General features: G+C 41.6%; 1 protein-coding gene across 3 annotated transcripts in view; it reads right to left on the bottom strand.

Annotated features, from left to right (window-relative positions):
• hcn1 (hyperpolarization activated cyclic nucleotide-gated potassium channel 1) overlaps nt 1–22,920 on the bottom strand; it is a 54,859-nt gene that overhangs the window by 17,149 nt on the left and 14,790 nt on the right. For all 3 annotated transcript variants that reach the window (XM_085926945.1, XM_085926944.1, XM_085926946.1), the window contains 2 exons: nt 18,856–19,279; nt 4,888–5,049 (listed from right to left, as the gene is read on the bottom strand). In XM_085926945.1, the coding sequence (XP_085783071.1) occupies nt 4,888–5,049; nt 18,856–19,260 (567 nt within the window). In that variant the 5' untranslated portion in view covers nt 19,261–19,279. The remainder of the gene's footprint in view (nt 1–4,887; nt 5,050–18,855; nt 19,280–22,920) is intronic.

Raw genomic sequence — 22,920 nt, forward strand, 5'->3', positions numbered from 1 at the left:
TTATTGTGTGGCCAAGCATGTCGTTGATGGATCACTGAACTTCCACGCACGCAACAACCTCGCCATACCCTTTACTACAAATACTCTCGCTTGTTTCTACCTGCTTTCATTGGCTCCCCATTTGCCGAGGGGTGAAAGACAGTTCATGTCGGCAGAGCCAAAAAAGAATAACTTGCATTATTTACACATCTGAGGCATCTTTTTTTTTGCCTCCTGAGAGAAGCAGGAGAAAGTCTTCTTCCCCTTTTTTTTTTTTTTTTTGCACACTCATTGCAAAAAAAAATTGCCGGAGGATTCAAAGCAACCTTCAGCGGGTAAGCAAAGTGTCAACATTGCACATTTTGCTATTTCTTCAACTTTCCCTTCAGCACTTAATCAACAACAACAACATAAAGGAACTCAAAATCAGTCGCGCATGACTCATGCTGGATTTGTACAAAAACTTAAGCGAGCTCAGTTTGGTTCCTTTTTTTTTTTTTTCTTTATCCCGTTTCTATTTACTTTGTATTATCTGCCACGTATTAAAGATAAACACAAGATGAATTTTTAGATGGTTGCCCACTTCCTTTTGTGAGCGGATTTACTGTGACGTAATGACAAAAAAAAATGCACTCCAGACTTTAATGTTACTTTCGAGACAGAAAGCTTTACTTGTTTCTCCCGTTTTTTGTATATATATTTTTTTTGTATACAACTCATTGCCTTTATTTGGTATGGTTCAAACCTGCAGATGCCCTGGACGGCGATTGTCCAAGCACACATCATCCGAGGGCTTAGTCATGTATCATATCAGCTCAAGTGAGTATGCACTTAAACATGGAGGATTTAGTCACGGGACACCTCATTCTTATAAAATGCAGCGGGCATTTTGACAGGGTGACCGCCATTTCTCTCTGGCGCCACAAATAGCATGATAATAGTTCCCCCGTCCCATGTGGTATTTTTGCAGCGATGTGCCCAGCTGTGCGTCTCATTTTTATTGGCCTTGTTGACTTGTCATCAATCAGACTAAAGCTGAGCAAACTCGGTGAGTCCACATGGAGCGATAAGAGGCCAAATAATGGCGGGCGGGGCCAGCGTTGGTGCAAAGAATGCATGTAAAACCATGGCTGAGCTACAATACACAGTTGTGGTGGGGACTTATGACATACTGTATTTCCTTTTTTTATTATCAAGAAAAAGGGTAGTAAATGTTAGCACCTAGTTAAACACATGGTTTCCTCCAAAATAAAGCACAATTATTTTTACATGAGCACTACTGGAAGAATATTGCTGGTAACATATTTTTAAACTCAATATCAGCAGATTTTTTTTCCCAATATTTTGTTTATCTTTTTTCTCCAGAATTAAAATATTGTATCATAAGTTGTGCTGTGATTCCCACCCGTCGCTACCATGTTCCAATCAGGATGATTCATATTCATGTTATTATTATATTGGACGCCGTTCAGTCCAACTGGGAATTTTGCAAGTGACAAAACTCAACAGCGATTCATCATGACTCATCACTTTTCATCTGCTCATTAGGAAACATATTAGAACACGTCCCTCATTACATTTGCCGTTTCTTTGGCGAAAATCTTTCTTGCTTGTCCAAAGTCCCTCCGAACATATTTTTCTCTTCTATGTCATGAAGTGCAAACACTGAATATTCCATTTTGCACAAAGGCCGGAACACAAAATGCAGTTGACCATATTGCCGGAACAAATGGCATTTGCGAGGTCGTGAATATTTGTGTTGGCAAAATGTGCCTGGTTGGAGAAGTAGGGAAAGATATATATATATATATATATATATATTTTTTTTTTTTTTGCTCTGAGGTGACTCACAGCACCTTTTCACCTCGCTGTCGTATGGACGAAGAAGAGCTGCATTGGCACCGTGTTGTGCATTGTCATCGCTTTGTCATACATTTGTGTTTACACTGCGGGTTTGGGACAACTATATTGTAAATAATACTGAGTGACAACATATAGACTGCTATGTTAGCTTCTCAGGCTAAAAGCTTGTTAGCTAATTGCATTTTGCCAACAATTCTAATTAAAGAAAAAGGGGGCAGAAATTGATTATTTGTGCATAAAAATAAACAAAGATTTTTTGGAAGAATTTCCTAAATGTGAGCCAAACACACTTTTTACGTTGAAATGCTAATTTATAAGGCTTCAACACTTCTACTGCACACACTGCCTATTATATGGCAGAATTCCCACCTTACACAGGCCAGAAAAACAAACGCAGTTATTTTTCACATCACTGCTTTTAACTAACCCAATTTGTATTCATTTTTCCCCCCCGCCTTTTGTGAGCGAGCCCTGCGTCATGACGAGGCCAATCATATACTTTGTTCGTATTGATTTTGTTTCACCAGTCAAACGCCATGATATTTTCTATCTGTGAATCAACGGGAAGAATCGCAGAGATTGAAAGAAATCCTTCGTCACGTAATGCGTTCGAGGGGGCGGGGGGGGGGGACAGTGGTAGTGACTCATTGGTGTATTAACACATTTCTAAAACACAGCTTCCGCTAGAAGTGGGGCGCCTAACAAATGAGGTGAACGCAGCAAATGTATTCAAGCGGCTTGTTCTAATTAAACACCACATGGACACTGCCAAATGAGCAACGCGGTTGAATATTCATCCGGTAGCTCAGCCTTGGCTTACAAAAAAAGTGAAAGGCTGACTTTATTATCACGCGAAAATCATCTGAATTCAAATGGCCAATTCTTACCATTTCCAAATTATTAAACATAAAATCTCCCTTTATGCTTCAGAATTGGTACATAACAGTTGGACTGACTCAATCATATAAAATGTGGCAATCTCTCACATGAGTGGCAAAAACAGACAAGTGATGCGGCATATTCATTTGTCCAATTACATAATCAAATGGGGGGGGGGGATGCCAAGCTGTTCTAACAGACAGCGTACAGAAGGCAGAGAGGACTTTGACCCCATGAGGGAGGAAGTGGACAGCTTTGCAGTTCCAGACGCTGATTCAAACTGTCTTTTGGGATGTTCAGCAAAAACTCTCTCATATTCCTGCCAACATCTTATTTACTGACATTATTTGGCTTCGGCTAGTTCGTGAAGAGGATGACCTTCTGCGCTTTGCTTCCCACTCGTACCGCCGCTACAGTCTTTGATTAGCACATAAAGGTTAAACCGCAAAACAGAAATGAGAATCGGTCCGCCGTCAACTTTCAACGCAATGATAGAAAAGTATGGCCTCTAAAGACGCTTGTTGCTTATTCGAGACACCCCCCCCAAAAAAAAAAGTGATACCCGCCATGTTTGATCCTGTTGAACAGAATGCCTTTGAAGACGCTTACAAAGTTTTGGACAAGCGTCTTTAACTGTATACACAGTCATGGCAACGGGCCCCATCAGCCTCCCACCTGACAGCAACATTATCTTGTAGACTGATTAAGTCAATGCCAGCGCTCGAGAGTAAGAAGCTACTCTAAGGCCATTAGTCAAGCTGATAACACCCCTACAGGCCCACTCGCCACTATCGCCTCGGACTCTCCTTAGTGCCGGACATGATGCACCAGATCAACAAGACCAATGACGCAATAGTGGAGTCAGTGCAGTTCCACTCCAGTCCGCTTGGTGGTAAATGGAATATATTGAATATTAATATACACTGAAGCACATTTTTCCCGATCAACTCGACTTGATCTCGGAAAGTTCCTGAATGTTCTCAACCTCAATTTCTTGCTTCTTGGCAACTTGTTATTATTACTTTTATTACTGCCCAGTGTCAATCAACTTCCCATAGGTGACATAATGTTGCTCTTTTTAAACAGCAAGATCAAAATCAAAAAGGTTTGTGGTTCATGTAATTGTGCGATACACGAAGCGACTATTCTGACATCCAAATATAGGTTGATCATACAAGCATCACACTCTCACACCGTATGGGCTTCTATAAATAGATAGGTGTGCCATCATCGCTGTCTGAACATGACAACAGATTTTTTTTTTTCTTTTTCGGCTTTTAAATCAAGGAGTCTACGATGCAACAAGAATTAAGTGACCATAAGAGAACAATATCACAAGAAAGGGGAGGAACTTTGTAATTTAACAATATTTTGTATAATATACCATGATTAACATGATTAAAAAGTACGATTCAAAATTATGATCAAATGTTTCCCCTCTGATTTTTAATGATTATTTAATTGCTTGGGGGGCAAGTTGAACTGCTGTTACGACCACCCCTGCCTGAAAGTGGAATAAAAGCTATTTGAACTTGCGACAAGAGGTCTTGTTGGGAAACCTCCCGTCGTGGCAAAAGTACTCGATGCAAATGAGGCCTCGCGGGGTGCAGCTAATTAAGTCTTTTACGTGATTCCGTATTGATCTGCAGCGGGGTAATAAGGAAGATTTATTCCGAGCGAGTCGTGCAGTGCAAATTTAGGGCTGTTTATTAGGCTCTTTGGTTGACTTTGACGTATTTTAATAATGTGTGGCCTTTGCATAATTTTGAGTGCTACATAATCAGAATGAACCGCAGCAGACAAAACCCCCGTGTTTGTTTTTGAGTGAATCGGTTGGTTCGGGCTGATGTGAAAAGTAAAGAGCTGCGACGCTGAGGAGAGCTGACGTTTGCACCTCAAGCCCGGCCGGATGCCTCGCAACAGTCGCTTTTGCATGTGGTGAGTTTGTCAGAGGAAGAGGAGGCAGGGGACGGCCTGAGGCGAGCGTTTACATTCTGCGTCGCCTACGAGGCGCTCGGAGGGATCGCGTCACTCATTTTGACCCATCCGAAGAGGCGGGAAACAGTCCCAATGGACACCAAACACGAAAACAGCACAATCCACGCAAACAAATGTGCTAACATTTTTGTACCTTGTGACGAAAAAGAGAAAAAGCATGATACTTACAACCATACCGTTTAGCGACACCCAGCAGTCTGGCGGGAAGTCTTGGAGCAGAGGCACCAAGTACTGGAGGCAACCATCCCAATGGCATAGCAGCAACATCATGCCTATTAAGTTAAATATTCGTACCACAGCGCTTGCCAGGTCATAGGTCATATGGAAGATCTGCAAACAGAAGAAAAAAAAAGCAGACATTTTAGTTAGGTTGCTTCAGAAGCACAAGTGATTCAAAAATAAATAAATCTCAGGTTTGGCCACTTGAGGATTTGCTTGAGTTTGAGCTAGCGCGCTCGCAGATGTTGAGTTGTGCATAATTCAACATGGCCGCACTCCAAAACAAACAAGCTTCAAGAAATATAAATCCAGTCGCATGTGTAAATACTTCAGACGACTTCATTTTCTTGATGGATTACGTAGAAAGAAACAAAATTGGAGTTACAGACTCAAACCCTGGCATCACTAGCCACTATCTCATAATAGGCTCATAATTGAGAGCCATTTTTAATTCCAGGTTAGTTATTCCATAATTCCTCAAACTGTAATCGTTAAATATGGACGTAATGATCACTGATTGGTGCACTTGGATAATAAACCCGTCGCATTCCAGGATCTGCCGGGTGAAATATTTCCTCTAATTGCAATCTATTTTTAAAGTTGATGCTTTTCCATTTCCCCTTAAAAGAGCCCCTTTTAATTAATCACGGCTGAAAAGACGCTAAATTGAGCCTCTTTCCTTCCTTAAGTGGCCAATATTACATTCACCTCCAAAACGGTGCCCAAAAAATTAATTTACATCAAGTGATAGATTAAGACTTTTTTTACACGTGGAATTAGATAAGATACCGACCAATTTATAACACTTGAAACATGGACTTTATATCACTTAAGACAAATAAAATGTGAGCAATGCAGGTGGTTTTGAATCTTTTTGTGACTGTCCTGTAACCTTTCTGCAACAAAAGGACAGCAACCACACACACACCCAGTGAGGAAAAAAAGAGAGAGCGAGACTGACAGAGAGGAAGAAAGAAGAGATGAGAGAGAGAGAGAGAGAGAGAGAGAACAAGAGGGCTGGGCTGATGCTCAGATCCCTCCATGGTTCAACTCTTCCACTGGGACATACAGTGCGCTGCCCCGCAAGGCTAAAATTAGCCACTAGCATATGCCAGAGGAGAGCGCTCGTCTCCAATGCACCCTGAATCTCTTCGACTGTCTTTTATTCTTAATTTAGCAGAACGCTGTCTCTCTCTCGCTCTCTCTCTCTTGTGCTTGCTCACTCCGTTTGCCTTCACGTTCATCACTGAATGATGACTTGATGAGATGGAACAACTGACATAGAGAGAGTAGGAAAAAAAAAAACGAAAAAAAAAACAAAGAAGGAAATTTAGGACAGATATTCCTCAATGTTTTGAACTGAATTCCGAAACAAGAGAAGGTTCTTTGTGATTCAGTGTCATGGCCACAAATCTAAAAATTCAATCAATCCTTGTATTTTCTCTTGGCTAACGTACTTAAAGGCTGTTTAGCTCAAAGAAAATGGCAGTTGATTTATATGACAAAAGTCTTTCCAAGCCTTAAATAGCAAACAGTAAATACAAGTGTCAAAAGTTAAATGCTCATAATGGCCCTCTGAATATATTCATTTTGATCAGGGGTAATTAAAGAATGACTCAGTGGTTTGGAATTGATTGTTGACGCATCTGGTCTGGAGTTGAAGGGGGGAGGTCAAAATTGAGTGCACTACTTAAGAAAACCACTAGAGGCACTAGTTTGTTGCTAAAAATACACATCATCGTCTACATTTTTCTTCGCATAAAGATTGATTTATTGCTGTCATAAACGAAACAAGCACCTTTAAAAAAATATCGCTACCTCCGAAGGAATGCTTCTTCAAACTTGTTATCATTCCCCAAAAAATAAAGCTACGATGTGAATAAAATGGTAGCACCGCTTTGGAAGATTTACAGGTCAATGAAAGGTTGCATATGAGGCGACGAGAGGATTAGCTTGAAAAATCTGCAACATGTTTATCCTATCATTGTTATGTAAATATGTTCAGAAGAAACTAAATAAAAAAATAAATAAAAAAGAAACATCTTTAATGCAAAGAGATTCTCTGTAAAGATCTATTCGGATCAGACCAAAGTTCACAAGTGGGTGTAAATTGAGAGCGAGAGTAAGCTTCTCTTTCAGAGAGATTTTTCACAAACTTCCCAAGGATAGCTTTGCTGGAAAGCCTCGCAACCTGCGGGTCATCCTTCCCCGAGGACATCAAGGAAAGATGTAGAAACTCATTAGCAGCATGTGGAATTTGTTTAGCTTGCGGTTTTCTGGGTTCTAATAATAGCGAGAGTTCTACTTAACAAAGGGTTTTGGATCAGTGGTCTAGGTCGGGCCAGTTTGGTTATGATGAAGGTGTCCATTAAAGAGTTTTCACTTTGGAAACTGGGAAGCATTCATTTGTGGAGAAAGGCTAACGTTGCAAAAGTGATCTAGCTGGGGGGGGGGAGTCGCGTAAAAAAAAAAAAAAAATCAGTTTTTTTTTCATGAGGGTTCGTTAATCGGACAGAATGGTGAACGAGAGGTTAGTATGTCTGCCTCCGTATCATCCCGCCATATGAGCGGTGAAAATTTTCACCTGCAGCTCCACCGTGGTTGTTTTTAAAATGCTCTATAAATAAAGAAGAGACTGGCATAATTCATTATAATCAGTTCATCAAATATTTTTCAATAGTTCATTCAATGAATCAAATCGATATCCTTACACAAATATAACATTGAGAGGGAGCCAAAAGCACGGCCAACACCCCGGGCTGGCATGGGCAAAAATACAGGCTTATAGTGCGTTCGGCTTCGGTTTGACCAGGGGCAAGGGCAGAGGTCAGCATAATCCTCTAATACAGCAGAGACAAAGAGCCAAGATGTGATGTGATAGCAGCAAAGGGTCACACGGCGGTGCAGGCCGGCCAGCTCGCTCCCGTCGGGAGGACTTGCGCCAACGTAACGCATTGTCGGCACACAGTTTATATAAAATATTTTGTTTTTCTTCCCCCAAAAAAGCGAAAAAAATATTGATATAATTGTGGAAGACAATTAGCAAAGCATTCATTTATGCATTTTCAATCGGACATGAGTGACCTCTGCTTGAGGTTAGGGGGGGATTAGCGAGGGACTAATTTAAAAGGATTAAATCCACCATCCGACAGCTATTATGTTGAAGGATGAAAAAAAAAAAGGCTTCCGGCAAAATCTGCAATTCTGATGTTTTAAAGTTGCCATGGGAATTTCATTTTCTTGTATTTGCCTTACCACAAATGGCAGTATTTTTTTTTTTTTTTTAGTACATTTGTCTAATCACAATCATTTGTCAAGCTTAAGCATAAAGCATTGCCAGAACAATAACACAGAGGAAGGCTCGAGAGTTCAAAGCAACTTCCTGTTTGCTTAAGGAAACTACTTAGCATGCAAATGAGTCTGGGAAATAAAGGAAGAGACAAGACAAAAAAAACTCAAACTCCATCGACGTTGTTGAGGCAATGAAGCCCTGAGAGGAAGAAAGAGACTTCATTAAGAAGCAGATGGGTGATGGATGGTGGAAAACAAGACGCTATCTAACCGCCTCAAATAAAAGCGCAACATTAATATCATCTTGAAGAACAGTCTTGAACAAATGTTTGCTTTTTGGCATCCAGCCATGTATAATTTGTGAGTAAAATGTTCTTCAACAGAAATAAAACGAAGAAAGTCATGTTACGAGCGGAAAAATATCATCTACAAAATGGTGGCCATATACCAAAATGAAAGTTGTACTAAGCACATCACAGCGGCGCGGTCCGTTCGCTCTTTCCCGCCGCGTCACCAACTCGCTGTCTATTTTGGTCGTGTGAGCGTGATAACCTCGACACTTGTGTTCTGCCTTCATAATCTGCAGCGAGTACTGTTTCCGTGTAGTTTGGAGCTATTGCATTGGTAATGAGCGCAAGGCGCGGATTAGGTTTCGACACTGGTGGGCGGCATCCACAGGCAAGGAAAACCCGATGCGGAGGTCATAATGGCAGTAAAATCGATTAAAAGTAGCCTTGGGGTGGGCAACCTACGGCCTGTGGAACAGATATGTTCTTTTTTTGTGTGATCCCATGAAGCATTTTGAAACTCGTGATTTTGCATTAAAAACATAAACTTGCTATCGACAGAAAATGCTCATAATACAGAGAAGTTGTATCATTTTACAATTTTTAAAATTACTCACAGTTCTTTATTTTACTATGAAGAAAAAAGGACTTGCTTGGAGGATAATAGATGAATTTTCTTGTAATATTACGACTTTAATCTGTGACCATTTTTCCTCACTAGGCATTCGTGTTTTATTTATGTTTATTACCCCCAAAACATATGTAATCTACACTTTTGTTTGATGTAGCTTCATAAATCTCGTGTCTCTTCGGGCACCTGACAACTCATCGGCACAACGGGAAGAAAAGCGGAGAGGAGACAGATGAAGAGAGATTTGTGTGGACATATTGTCTCAAAAGCTGCCAGCAGGCCCGAGAACAACTGTTTTCCCACTTGACCCATTTTCTCACTTGCAATTGTTACGCAAGTTAGTTTCGGTACGACAGTTTGACAACATCATCATTCCAGGAAGTCAATTAGAGTTCTTTGTGCGTCATACAAAACGTATTGCAAATATACTCGACCTAGTAAGAGGTTCCTCCTTAGCCCATTAACAGACATTTTAGAATGTCAATATTAAATGTCAAATAAAGGTCAAATAAGTCACTTGAGGGAATCTGTAGAGGGGCGGATTTATTTTTTCCAAATCACACCATCTAATGAGGAAGAGCATTATAGAAAATGGATGCTTTGCTGTCTAATGTATGGAAAGTCATTTTATTTTAAGATGACGTTTCAGTACCATTTCCTCCTAAATTCTTATCCGTGACCCAGAAATGTCTCGCCGAACAAAACTTAAGCAAATAAATACAGAAGTGCTGTTTTTGCAAATATGTCTGTCACTGAGACAGAAGAAGAAGGGAATGGTTTGAGCCTAAGTTGTGTTTGTGCTAAGGAGGCAGTCTGGGTGGATTAGTGCCCATGTGAGATCAGGAGGGATTTGACTGGATTGCACAAGATGACCCGCTGTGCTCATGTTAACATCAGGAAGATGAACCCTTCCCGCCATCGTTTACACGGGAACAGAAGCATCCTCCGGGGGGAGTGCATGGGGGTCCCGCTGTATGACTCCAGTCAAAGTGGTGTGGATCTCCTGTCTACCCATGGGCAAAATAAGTTTAGCCATACGTATACATATTTTTATATATATACACATTGTAAAAAAAAAAAAAATGTTAACTTCACCTTAACTTGCCGGTAGATCTGTGTTTGTACTGAAACCCCGATTTAGTGAAATCATTTTTATAATGCGATCATTTCTATCGAATAGCAATTGATCGAATGTTGATCATTACCTTTGCATCAGGGCAACATAATGGCGTTTTGATTGGTGTAAACAGCTAACGAGAATGAATAAATGATGATGATCACAAGGGCCATGTTGGCAGATAAATGGAGGCTGCTTGAGCAAATCAAGCGCAACATTAACTCTTGGGAAGTGAAAACGCTAATAGCTAATAGGCGTCATTACGCGACGGCTGCCGAGACTAGCGCTACTCGTCTTAATCTGATAATAAAACAACGAAAGGCCCGTGTGGGGAATCTGTTTACAGTGCAAAGATCAGTAGGAATGCAGAAACCCCCCCTCGCTAACTTTGACCCCCCCTAGTCTTCACGGGCCAACCACCACCGTCGAACAAAAATAAACCAGATTAGCCTAATCGCCACACTTATCACTTTAGCCCGCCCTACCAAGACCATAGCTGTCATCCATCTGCTTACTGTTGCATGTACACTAGGAAACAGAATGGGTCGGGGTGACTCGGGATATCCCACAGTCAATTAATTCTTCACGATTTATGCTGGTTTGAATGTGGCAACAATGAGAGGTAAAAAAAAAAAAAAAAAGGTTTGCTTCAGATGAGAAAATTCAAATTTAGTAGCAATCTGGACCATTTAAAATGGACTCTAAAATGGTTGGGTTCTTTTCTGTCTTCATTTTTGTTTGCGGGGTTATTGCGGGAAATCCAGATTTCTTGCTCTGAAGTCATACACAGTCGGGGGCCTAACAAGAACATAAAAACGTGCGTTATTGAGCCTGCGAGCACAAACAAACATTTTCCCATGTTTTTCGAAGATGGGGAAAGCCTTCTAATTGGAGATTTATTACAATAATGATGACAAAATGCTATCATTGACTTTAGACACGGAGGGATGGATCCAAAATTAAAAATATATATACGCTAGGTTCAGATGCTAAAAATAAAGCAGCGGCTGCTGGACGACAGAGCAGATGTTGATGGAGTGTGACTGCTGAGGGCCTGCCGAAACACTTCCATCCCCGCAGGCCAGATAACAGAGGAGTGCATCCTTAAAAAATAACAAGCCGTACATGATTGCTTTCGTCCTTCCTGAAAATGTTGATCATTACGTTTCAAAATCAGTTTTTATCAGTATTATTTTTCTTTTGTTCACATATTGCGTAAGACTCTTCCTTCCCCTTGCTGTCTGTCTGTATCTGGCTCTCTCTCCTGACTGCTCTGCTCTTCGAAGCTAAATAACAGGAAACAAGAAACGGATACAGCAAACATTACACGTTGAAGGAGATGTATCGTTAAGAAATCTGTGCGAGATTGCAGGTTGATGAATTGCGCCTTCACGCAATTGTATTTGAGTCGCGTGTTTGACAAGAAAGTGGACCAGATTACCGAGTTAGCTTCTTGTGGTAGCCGCGCACTGGCTAGCTGCCATATGCTTGTCCATTTTGATAAAAGGAACATGCAATTTATATCATATCAAATTTTTATGACAATCTTTGACGCCAAGTTGTCAAATTACGCTGTTATGCTCGGCCAACACTCGGTCACAGAAACTCGAGATTTGGAAAATGTAGCTATCAGTATTTAAAGGGCCTGGCAAAAATGCCAGACTTGAATTGTATGTCTTGAAATTTGACAAATGTGACATTTTTGGCACAGCCACACAAAGGGCACTAGGGTTCAAATCTACATGGCTTCCAAAAAGAGAGGAGGAAAAAAATTGGAGTCTCTCAGGCGGCAAGCGTCTGGGATCTTCCGCCCCTCAGGGCCTAAGAAGAGTGAACTGCCCCCCGTCAGTGAAGCGAGGCAAGGCGAGTGAGAACGCCACTTGAGGCGCGTTATGTTCATCGTCACACAGGCGTGCGCTAAAATGCGGACGACAAGGGAGTAAAAAATAAATAAAATAAACGGACAAGAGGAGTCTCGAAACAGCGTTATACGGTACATGCGCCATAAATGCCATGAGACTGTAATTCTACTTAGTGACAGTGTGTCTTCATATCTTAAAGGGAACACAGCAGGAGGGGGAAACGATGGATTATAACACGTTTTCATAAGGGGGGGAAAAAAAAACAGGCAAATGTTAATATTTCTATTGATATAATTGGCGGAATAAGAAGATTATGCCATCACTGGCGGAGCAATTCTTGAACTAACTTGCACCACCGCCAAAAACAACATCATGTAAATGACACAATGTGCTGAATACATACATAGGACATTCGTCCTTTCCACACACAAATTCACTTATGTATATTAATTTTGGGGGGGATATGAACAAGAGACCATTTCAATTTTGCACAAAAAGTTGAATTAAACAATATGCCTTAACTCAAAACAACTTTGGAATACAGCAATGGCAAAGTATCATCCACCTAAGGCACTAAGTGTGCTTAATTTAGTTAGATTTTATACAAATATATCCAATTGTGCAATCAACAGATAAAATGTTTCCTGGTTTCATGAAACTTTGCGAGTTGACAACATACCGACCATGAGGGAATTTCGATTATACTTTGAAATTTGTTTCTTTTGTCATTATTCATTTTATGAAAAAATTGTCCGCCCTAATACTTTTGACCACAATCAGCTATTAACTTGACAGCGCATTTTAAGCTAAAAATCATTACGAGCGAAGAAATGCTTTGATCCGACTCGAAGTCATGTTGCGGAATTAAATATTCCAATAGTGAGTGAACACAGAAAAGGTTTTCAATTCTATGCGCTGAGCACCAAAGCATAACAAAGGGCCTCAAGTGAACCACTCAGTCCTAAAAACTCAATTATATTCATTCAAATAAAAGTCAACGTAAAACCAAGCTTTTAACCAGTAAGATGACAAGATGCAAACATGGTTGGCGTCTTTTGAAAAAAAACAAATGGCTGCTCGGCTCTCACAGTTGACACAGTGTAAAGAAGTCGATGCCCGTGGAGCTTCTGAGCACTGATGAAAAATGTACGACTGCGAAGAGTGGTGAGCGAGTCACAGTTGCGTAGAAGAGTGCTCTGCACCTTTGGACGGCACACTTACTCCCGTGCAATGAAATAGTATCCCTTTCTGCACTTTAAGCAAGCTTTCAGGACCAAATGGAAAACTTAACCGGGTAAGTGTAGCTACTCAGTAATAATGTCCCAAACACCATCCGATGATTCTACTGTTACATACATTTTTTTTTTTTAAATACCCAAAATGAAATTACCTGGCCTGGCACCTGGTATATTTCAGGGGAGGTGACAAAGCCCTAACAGTCCCCCTTCTAGCTCCGCCAGTGTGTGCCGTGAAAAGGAATTAAGAAATGCCATGAAGCTGCGTGTCGCTCGTTTGTACGTGTCGGTCACGACAATGAAAATGAGTATAGGTAAAGTACGTCATCACATCATTAAACTTGTACCTCCCGGTGAAATCAGACCTTTTGTTTGCTGTGACGCATGATGACGACGCCACCCGCCCACTGCAAACTTCTTCTTAGTGACACATTAAATACACACAAGCAGCTGCAGCAGCAGCAGCAGCAGCAGCCTCCGCTGTTTTGCTCCTCACGATGTCAAAATCTAAGCTAACGCACCAGTGAGCTTATTGATTGTGGAGGATTTGTCCGATTTTGTGCAACTGGTTATTGATTAATTATGTCTGGGTGAAACTAAGGTAAACAGATCATCCACCTATGTATGGCACTATGAGTGGGTTTTAAAAATGGAGATTTTAACAAGGCTTGATAGAATGAAAACATGCGTCAGTCTTGTATTTAAAAAAAAAAAAAAAAAAAAAGTCTTGAGTCTACTTTATCTAATGTACTGCCTCTGACTTGGCGGAAGTTACATGCACGCCGCTGATTGAAGAAACGAATTACTCGACGCAGCGTGGTTCCTCAGGAGATTTCAAACATTGTTTGTATTGATCTATGTTGCCTTTCGATTCAATCGCTGCAAGTTATTCGACTAGCTTGCTGTTGTTTGACTTCAAACTGCTTTTGCAAACAATGCTACTCCATGCAATGTAGGTGGGTAAGGAAATAAATTTGAGTACCAAATGTGGTCTTTTATGGCCTTACACCATCCTCTGTTATTTTTGTTAGCATTTTGTGTACACCTCCCGCTGCTGCTGATTGCAGAAACCGCTCTCGGCGATGTAGTTGGGCAAGCCGACGCAAATAAAGTAGCGCAGGTCTCGACCTCTGTTGCGTTTAATTTCACTTAGGCTAATCTACTGCCGCAGTGAGCGCGCTGCCAATTGCAGGAATGACTACTCAACACAATAAGTTCTGTCAAGGCAACGTAAATGTCGTTTGTATTGATTTATGTTGCCTTTCCATCGACGTTATCTTTCGTAGTGCCTCGTTGGCTATTAGAGGCAGTGAAGGTTGGCAGACGCATCCGTGGAGCCAATATGATGCATTTCATCATCTTACGTCAACCTTTCAATAACTGTCTACTTTCCGGTATGTTTATTTTCGTATAGCCTTTTTTCGTCCGTTTGCGTGCCAATCAAATATAAAATGAGCGTGTTTCACGAAAAGGGGGGAAAAAAAAAAATCTGTTGTGCGACCGAGCACGCACGTGCCACCCTGAGGCCATGCGGTTTGATAGATCCGCACGCAAACATGATGCATCGCAGACTCGCATACACTTCACACACACACACACCGAGACGTCGCATCCAATCACATCGCAGAAGAGGAAACACACTCTGTGTGTCCTGCCGCTAAATGGCATTTGAGCGGACATGCTAATGAGGCCTTGCTGCCTCTTCTAAATGTCACAGGCTGGCATGTGTTATCTATGCATTGTGTACTCTTGCAAAGATTCGGCGCGTCTGGAGAATTAATTGCATCTAGCCGACTCTTTAAATAGACCACCGACTGACCACATGGACTCTAAAAATGCTTAATTTAGTGCTGCCTCGGACTTGATCAAACAAACTCAAATATCAAATATGGTAGTATTTCTTGTTTTACGTCAATCTGTGTCACCTTGCCTTTTAATCTACTTAATTCATTATACGTTCTTATCAGATCACAGATTTTTGATTCCGGAAGGTTGTTTTTTTTTACGTAATCCTGCGGCAGAAGTTCAAACTATGACTACTGTGTACTTTCACAAGTTAACCCGGAGACTTTTTATGTTTGTTGTGCACCAACAACACGCTGTGACTGAGTCATGGTAAGATAGACGATCAGCATCTTCACCAGTGTGTTTACATAAGTATCCGTGTGTGTGTGGGAAGACAGTCAGACAATACTTCAGTGGAGGGCAAATGCAGTCGCTGTAATGCAGTTAGGAGTCATTTAGATACTTGGCTCAGCTAGCTCACATTTTCCCTTCTTGCGGATCAATTGACTGAGCAGCAGTAAATCTCCTAAATAGCGGCCAAAGATCTGAATCACCTTCATCCGACGCAGGCTCCTAAGACATGTTGTCTTGATGCAATTTCAACGCCAGTCTCTCTAAATCAGTCGTCAAATTGGCAACGATAAGTAATCCATTAGCCATCAACTATGGGAAAGTAATTACATCATGTGAGAGATGACAGCAGAGTCAGAGGTGAGAGAGTAAATAATGGAAATCAACTTGTGAAATGCTATTTTATTGGCCAATGGGGTATGCTACGAAAAGAAAAATGTTTTCCTAGTGCAAGATTTAGCATTGAAATGAGCTCTGGATGAATTCTTAGTGACGCAGATTATATTTTGGGGGTTTGAAGATAAACAGGAATAGATTAATTTTGACTTTCAATGCTGGCATAAAATATTTGTCGCGATGACATAGATTTTGGAGTACACAAGAATCAGACAGATTGAGTTTGGAGCTGGGAAAAAAAAATAGTAAAGCTTCTCCCTAGGGGGGCCACCAGACCAACCTGAGCCCATGCGGCTGAGAGGGAATATGGCAGCAGGCTGGATGCTGCTGCTGCTGCTGGTGGCTGCTATGAGCCAGATGTGGCACGGATAGCGTTCGCTACATTTACTAAACCTTTCCGCCCCGAAAATGAAAACGGCAACAAGGGCAGCCATTTTATTGAGGTGTGACCGAGTTAAGGTCATTTGGATCATTAGCGTTTCTTAGCGAAGCAGTAAGGGGGCAAAAGTGTCCTTGAAAGATCAAAAATGGTTTGTTAGTGGAAAATGATTATGTAAATGAGCAAATGCTCAAATTCAGCCCAATCATTATGATTGTACCACACTTGAGCGGTGCTTATGTTATTTTTTTTTTAGAATTGAAAAAAATGCTATTTCAAATCAACAAAGGGAGATATTATGAAAGGCAAGGAGAATGTTGATGCTTTGACGTCTTATCGCTCTGAGCCAAGCATGACCTATCATCAAAGGTGTTCCATTACAAAACTGTTTAAATTTGTCCTCTGAAGGCCACCGTGTCACCTTTGAAGTCCATCTGAAATACACAAAATCAGTTTCCAATGCTTTTCTGTCACTACCTTTTTTTTTTTTTTTCTCCAAATCCTTGTTTGTTTTGCTCAGCGTGCCGAATGAGCAGTCAACCGCTCGGCACGACCTTCTCTGCGTAAGCTGCAATTTCCCTGAGCCATCGCCATCGCCATAATTACGTGCGAGCAAACAAACAAATGAATGATGGGGCACACGCGTGCATGCATGCTGGCGTTCCGCTCGCTAACACCAGCCCACCGGCTCCACTCGGCCTGCAAACTTACAAGCATGACCGACCATTATTCTGGGCGGCGTTGAAAGCAAATCTCTGCATAATGAAGCTCATCATTTGTTTTGGGCCCCAACCTAATGGGAATTGTCATTCAAAACATCATTATTAATTTGAGATTATTCAGTTGTCAATTCATCGAGTTTCGATGAATCGGTAACCGGCTTGATACTAATTGTATTGCAGGCTACTATTACTAGATACTTTCTCCATTTTCTAAGATTACTGTGATGAAAATATCAAAAAAGGGAGCGAACGTGTTTCAGCCCTGCTCTGAGTGCGACTCTTGATGAGGCAGATGGAGCAAAGAGGTGGTGACAAAGTGAGGAAGGGGGTTAGCGGTGAAGGACAGTGACGTGCATGGCGGATGACGACTTATCGTCCACTTCGGAGTGGCTGACCGACCGACTGAATGGAACTGATGACGGTTCACTGCATTACAGAATGCGTTTGTTCTCCCTTTTTTAAGCACAAATCCTAACTCCGTACGACAGCTGAGAATTCTTCCACTCCCCGGTGCTCATAGCAGCTCCTGCGGATGTGTCAGCTCCGTTGATGTGTTGGCGTACAGGATGGGGGGGGGGGATATGACACCTTAATGCCTCCATTTTATTTCTAGCTGTATTCTTAATTTCTGTGTAGAAAACAAACACTTGCGAGGAGAATGTTCATTCATTCCCTGGTTCATTAACGATCATACTTGTTTGCGGTTGTGGTCTGTACCACTTCGCCTTCCTCCCACAGACTCCTAGTGGCTCATCTGGAATGCTAATCGGCTTCCCACATAGCCGGCATGCCTAGCACATGGCAACAACACGTTTCGAGGCAGGGGGAAAAACACACACCAAAATAGTCAGCTGTTGACCGTCCTTAAATTTGATCCTACGTTCATCTTGTTTAAACTAAGTGAGCTACCAAAAACGCAAAACTGCACTTGGAACGTGGTTCAATGAAAAATGTAACCGGTGTTCCGAGCACATACAGACAACTACGATGATCTGTTCCATGATAACATACGACCCACCCACCGCCTACGCAGCTATGCTATACCCTCAAACACAGCCTACGTGACGATGGCAAATACGAATGAGAGATGTAGCTCGACTTGGTTATATTAACATACACATACAAGGATTTATAGAATAGCATGATGCAGCACAATGGCCAATATGCAGCTAAGGTGAACCCCGAACAATGTTCAATGTCTAAAATCTGCCTGTTTGTCAATCAGTGACATCATGATTCCAGCAAGTTTTTCCCTACCCAAAATGATGACCAATAAATTCAGGAAAATGGGCTGCCTGGACTGTTTTTTTTTTTTTTAGCACTTTCTACTTCATCGGTTAGCATCACAGGAGCTTGAAATTGAACTCGCGCCCCAGTACTTTTATCTACGCAGACTCATTTAGTGCTGACGTTCAGCTTGGAAAATGGTTACAGACTTCACGCCGCAGCCTTTTGGACCTTTGGATCAGTGTTCGGCCATGCGCGACGTTTGCGCCATAAGAATGTCAACTCACGATGTCATCTGCATGATGACAACAAACGGTAACAGACAACGGACATGGTTGGACAAGGACAATGAGGATGAGCTTGGACTAGAAAAAAAAAAAAAATACAACAGAGGAATATATGCTAAACAGCAGTGGCCATCCCCTCCAATTAGTCCACTTCAATAAACGGCTCCCTTTTCCCATTGGGAAATGTAAGCCTAATTATCTCGGATGAGATACGCTAACGTTAACACATCTAAAAACGGGTGAATAAATGCCACCACCTCTGCATTTGACAGACGGTATTAGTTTTACATGGACCTCTGCATTGACCCCCCCCCCCCCCCCCTCCCTTTAAAAGGTTGAGTACTCACCTCTTCCCACTGATGAATGTATCGGATGAGTCGAGACAGTCTCAAGAGGCGCAGCAAGCTGAGGATCTTGGTAAAGCGGACGATGCGTAGAGCGCGCGCCGTCTTGTACACCTCTGAGTCGAAGCCTTTCTCCACGATCAAAAAGATATAATCCACCGGTATGGATGACAGGAAGTCCACCACAAACCAGCTCTTCAAGTAGTTCATCTTGATGACCTTAGGGTCCAAGATGATTTCAGAGCTCTCCTCGTTGACAATGCCCGTCCTGAAGTTCATGACCAGGTCCACCAAGAAGATGGTGTCAGAGGCCACGTTGAACACCAGCCAGGTGGTGGTGGTCTGCTCTGAGAAGAAGGTTATTCCCACAGGAATGATGATTAGATTCCCCATCATCATGATGAGCATTATCAAGTCCCAATAGAACCTGCAGGAGACAGGCACATGACACATAGTGTATGTTAGTCAACTATCGAAATTGGCAAAACACTATATTTTGTGGGAGGGGAAATGGCTGAAATATATTTTATAGTGTTTAATGAAAGCCTCCTTCAAAATAAAGGCCACACCATGACGGATGCGTTGACCCATCTTTACTTCGGGCAAATAAATTCCCAGTTTTAATCTTTTTTTATTAACTAGCTAAAAACAAAAACACCACAATGCACTTGAATTTTTATTTAATTTTTACATAACATTCATTGAAAATTCATAGAGCAACGCAAGCACTAAGCCCACATTTGAATCACATTTGAATATAATATTTTCATCAGATATGTCTTTCCTGCTTTAAAATGTTAAATTTGAAATAACTTTCCTCCAGTTAAAATACATTTTCTGAAGGTGGCTCTGGAATAAATGAATTATATTGCAACGACAACTTAGTTTAGGATGATTGCCGTTTTATTATATTACATAACAGCTTCCCTATAATTGGCTTAAAAAAAGAAAATCGCCTGTGCAGTTAAAAAAAAAAAAAAAGTGGCACAATGAACCTGGAAGAGATATTAACATTATTATCCTTTTGGTTTTCAGATTCAACAGCAATTTCCTTTTCATTTTTCTTGTTTTAATATTGCGCAACAGAGGTCGACTTAATAGATCATCCATTTTCAGTACTGTGATTGGTCGCCAGCCAATTACAAGGCACATAAAGACAAATGTAGTCACAATGTCAACTCTATGTTGACAAAAGCAAATTGGCCCATGTGATCTTACCATACTATCATCATTTTTTTTTTGTAGAATTAGGACAACCAGTCTCCATTATGAACATGATTTTTGACTATTTCTTACAGACAATAACTCAGCCCCGCAGGAAGAGAGAGAGAGAGAGAGCCCTCGGTCTAGGCTGGTAGCAATTCACCAGCCCCTCCGAGCGTCCCCGGATCGCCGATAAGGTCTGAAAATAAATGCTTTCAGGCATTCTATCTGGCGGTGACTAAAAACTCCCTTCTGACACCATCCTACAAGGGTGAAAATCGACTAGCTGGCTGGCTAGCTGGCAGGCCGCCTGCTTTTGTGCTGGCAGTCTGCACCGGCAGTAATGGATCTGTTTGAATTCATTAAGCCGCGACCTCGACTTCATAAATACCCGCAGATCGCGTGTCCGATAATTGTCTTCACTTAAAGCTAAACAGCGGCGCTGCAGGCCCTCCGGAATATAGCGGCGCGGTTATTTTTACGCCGGCCGTCACTGACGTGAAGTCTCTTCGTATGCGCGGCCTTGACTCGGCAAAGAACCTCGAGCCGGGCATCCAGGTTATTATTCTTACGACAAATCGCAGCCAAATGGGCCTTGGGCCTGACAGATGTGTTATTTGTCTTTTGCATGAAGGGGTGAAAGGTGTCTTTGGAAGAAAAACAACGTGTACAGTTGTATCGCAATAGAAAAGGGCTTTTTTACGGCCGCAACTAACGATTATCTTAATAAATCTGTCGATTATTCTTTTGGGATGAATCAATGAATCTGATTGAATTGCTTTGCTCACAAACAGTGCGTTATTTCAATTTGAGACTTCTTATGGGCGATAAAAGTCAACATAGATCAGGGAAGTCATGATGGTGCCAACCGATGGCCCTAAAAAAAACAACGAACTATACAACATTTGGTCAATCAATGGGAGGGGGGGGGGGGGAAACTGCCCCCATGTTGGATTGCTGCAAAGCCGTTTGGTTATTCAAGAGCTGGTCACCAAGCGTGATGATGCAGTCAGCCACAGTTAACAGTGCGTGCAGCTCTCTCGGCATCATTGAATTAAGCGCTTGCTTTAACACTTCAGCCGAGATACGCGTAGAGCAATGTGCCATGTGCCCAGTTAGGACTGCAGCGATACATTGAGAACTTACTTAAACATCAAGTCCAATTTGTAGTCGGATAATCAAGATCTACACACAAGCGGCGTAACCACCGACTTGCATTGTGCTGCTCATTTGTCAAGCAGCTCGGGTACGCACCGGAAAAACTTCAGTGGGGATCGATGGAAGCCAGAGACACCATTACCTGGTAACCGTTCCGGGAAAAAAAACAAAAGACTCTGCAGATCATTGCCACGCATGTTTTGTAAATCTCCTTTACAAGGCTTGTAGGAGATTTTTAAGATGCTACATGTACCTTGCAATTCTATCTAAATGGCACCAACACGGAATGAATGGATGAGGTCAACCTGTCAACATTCCGCCTTTAGAGGTAGTATCAGAAACATCACAGAGGCAAAATGTCACCTGTGTAAAGTCTCTTTTACGCTGCCTGTAAAGCCGGAATGTTCCATCTTTTTTGTGGGTTTAAATAGAACGTGGCAATGGCAGGACAGCGGTGTGAAATTTAACACCCGCCTCAATCCGTCAAGTTTTTTTCAATGTCACACCAGAGATGATGACCTCATCTACACATCGAGTTGCGGGGGTAATTTGTGGCTGAGTGAAATCAAATAGAGAAATGTCCCGCCTGCTTTAAGTTCTGTATGGAAGACAAAGACTCATTATTTATGTGTTTAACAATATTTCTGTGTGAAAGGGGCTTTAATCAGGCCAATATTTTGGCGTGAAAGTTCAAACGTGAGGATCACAACATCTTAGTTTTGACGTCTGTGTTGATCTCGGCCGATTATCAATCATCATTACTTTGGATAAATGCCAATGCCTCATTATAGGCCTATTACTGATGAGGGTCAATACTGTGCTATTTTTAGAACCACTAGCAGGAAGGCTTAGCTGGAGGAACAAGTGCATATGTTTGATAATGGGCCCGATACACCCTCTGCCAAGGCCACATCGAGTTAGCTTAGCCGTGAATAATAATAATATTGTCCTGTACGTTGGAGAAGCCATGTAATATTGGAATACTTGCCGAAAGAAATACACTTAGTATGAAACCACCTTCGATGCACTAAGAAGGCTTTTAAGGAACCACAACGGCGCCTCTTGAGGTGCCCATGCAAAGGTATACCGAGCCCTGCACGTGGGACCTCTCCAAAAACCTTCTGAATAATGTATACTACTAACTTGCCATTAATCTTTAAGCAGCCACACTGCACAAAGAATATGCTGTGTGTTAAATTTCAAGTGAAGGGATATACTGTAAGTCTTTATGGATGTTAGGACGTTTTTGTTTTCAGGGCTCAGCATGAAAGAAGAACACAAGACACTGAATGTGAAATGAGAGGAATAACAGAAACGGCCTACTTGAACTTCTCAGCCAAGACTTGGGAGCTAGCTAGCTGAGGAAGGCTATTTCCCGGGCGACTTCCCCCCACAGAAAGTGCCCTTTAGAAAATGTCATGGCGATGGTACGGAAGTCGGAGGGGGAACTGCTTTCCGGATTTGGGCCCATCAGTTGTATGGTGTTGATTTTCAGAATTTTCAGCAAAAAACGAGGCTTAAAATTAAGGATGAACAATTAAAAAAAAAATATATATATCTAGTATCTATCTAAAATACTAACACTAAAAACTGAACTAAAATTAAACATTTAATAAAACTAATAAAAATAGTTCTACAAACTGAGGTGTGTTTTAAAAAAAGTAAAGAAGAAATAGAAATTTGGAAAATCCCAAACTCTTATGACTC

Source organism: Syngnathus leptorhynchus, chromosome 12 (assembly GCF_054491065.1).
Source record: "Syngnathus leptorhynchus isolate UIUO chromosome 12, UIUO_Slep, whole genome shotgun sequence".
NCBI classification, from domain to species: Eukaryota; Metazoa; Chordata; class Actinopteri; order Syngnathiformes; family Syngnathidae; genus Syngnathus; species Syngnathus leptorhynchus.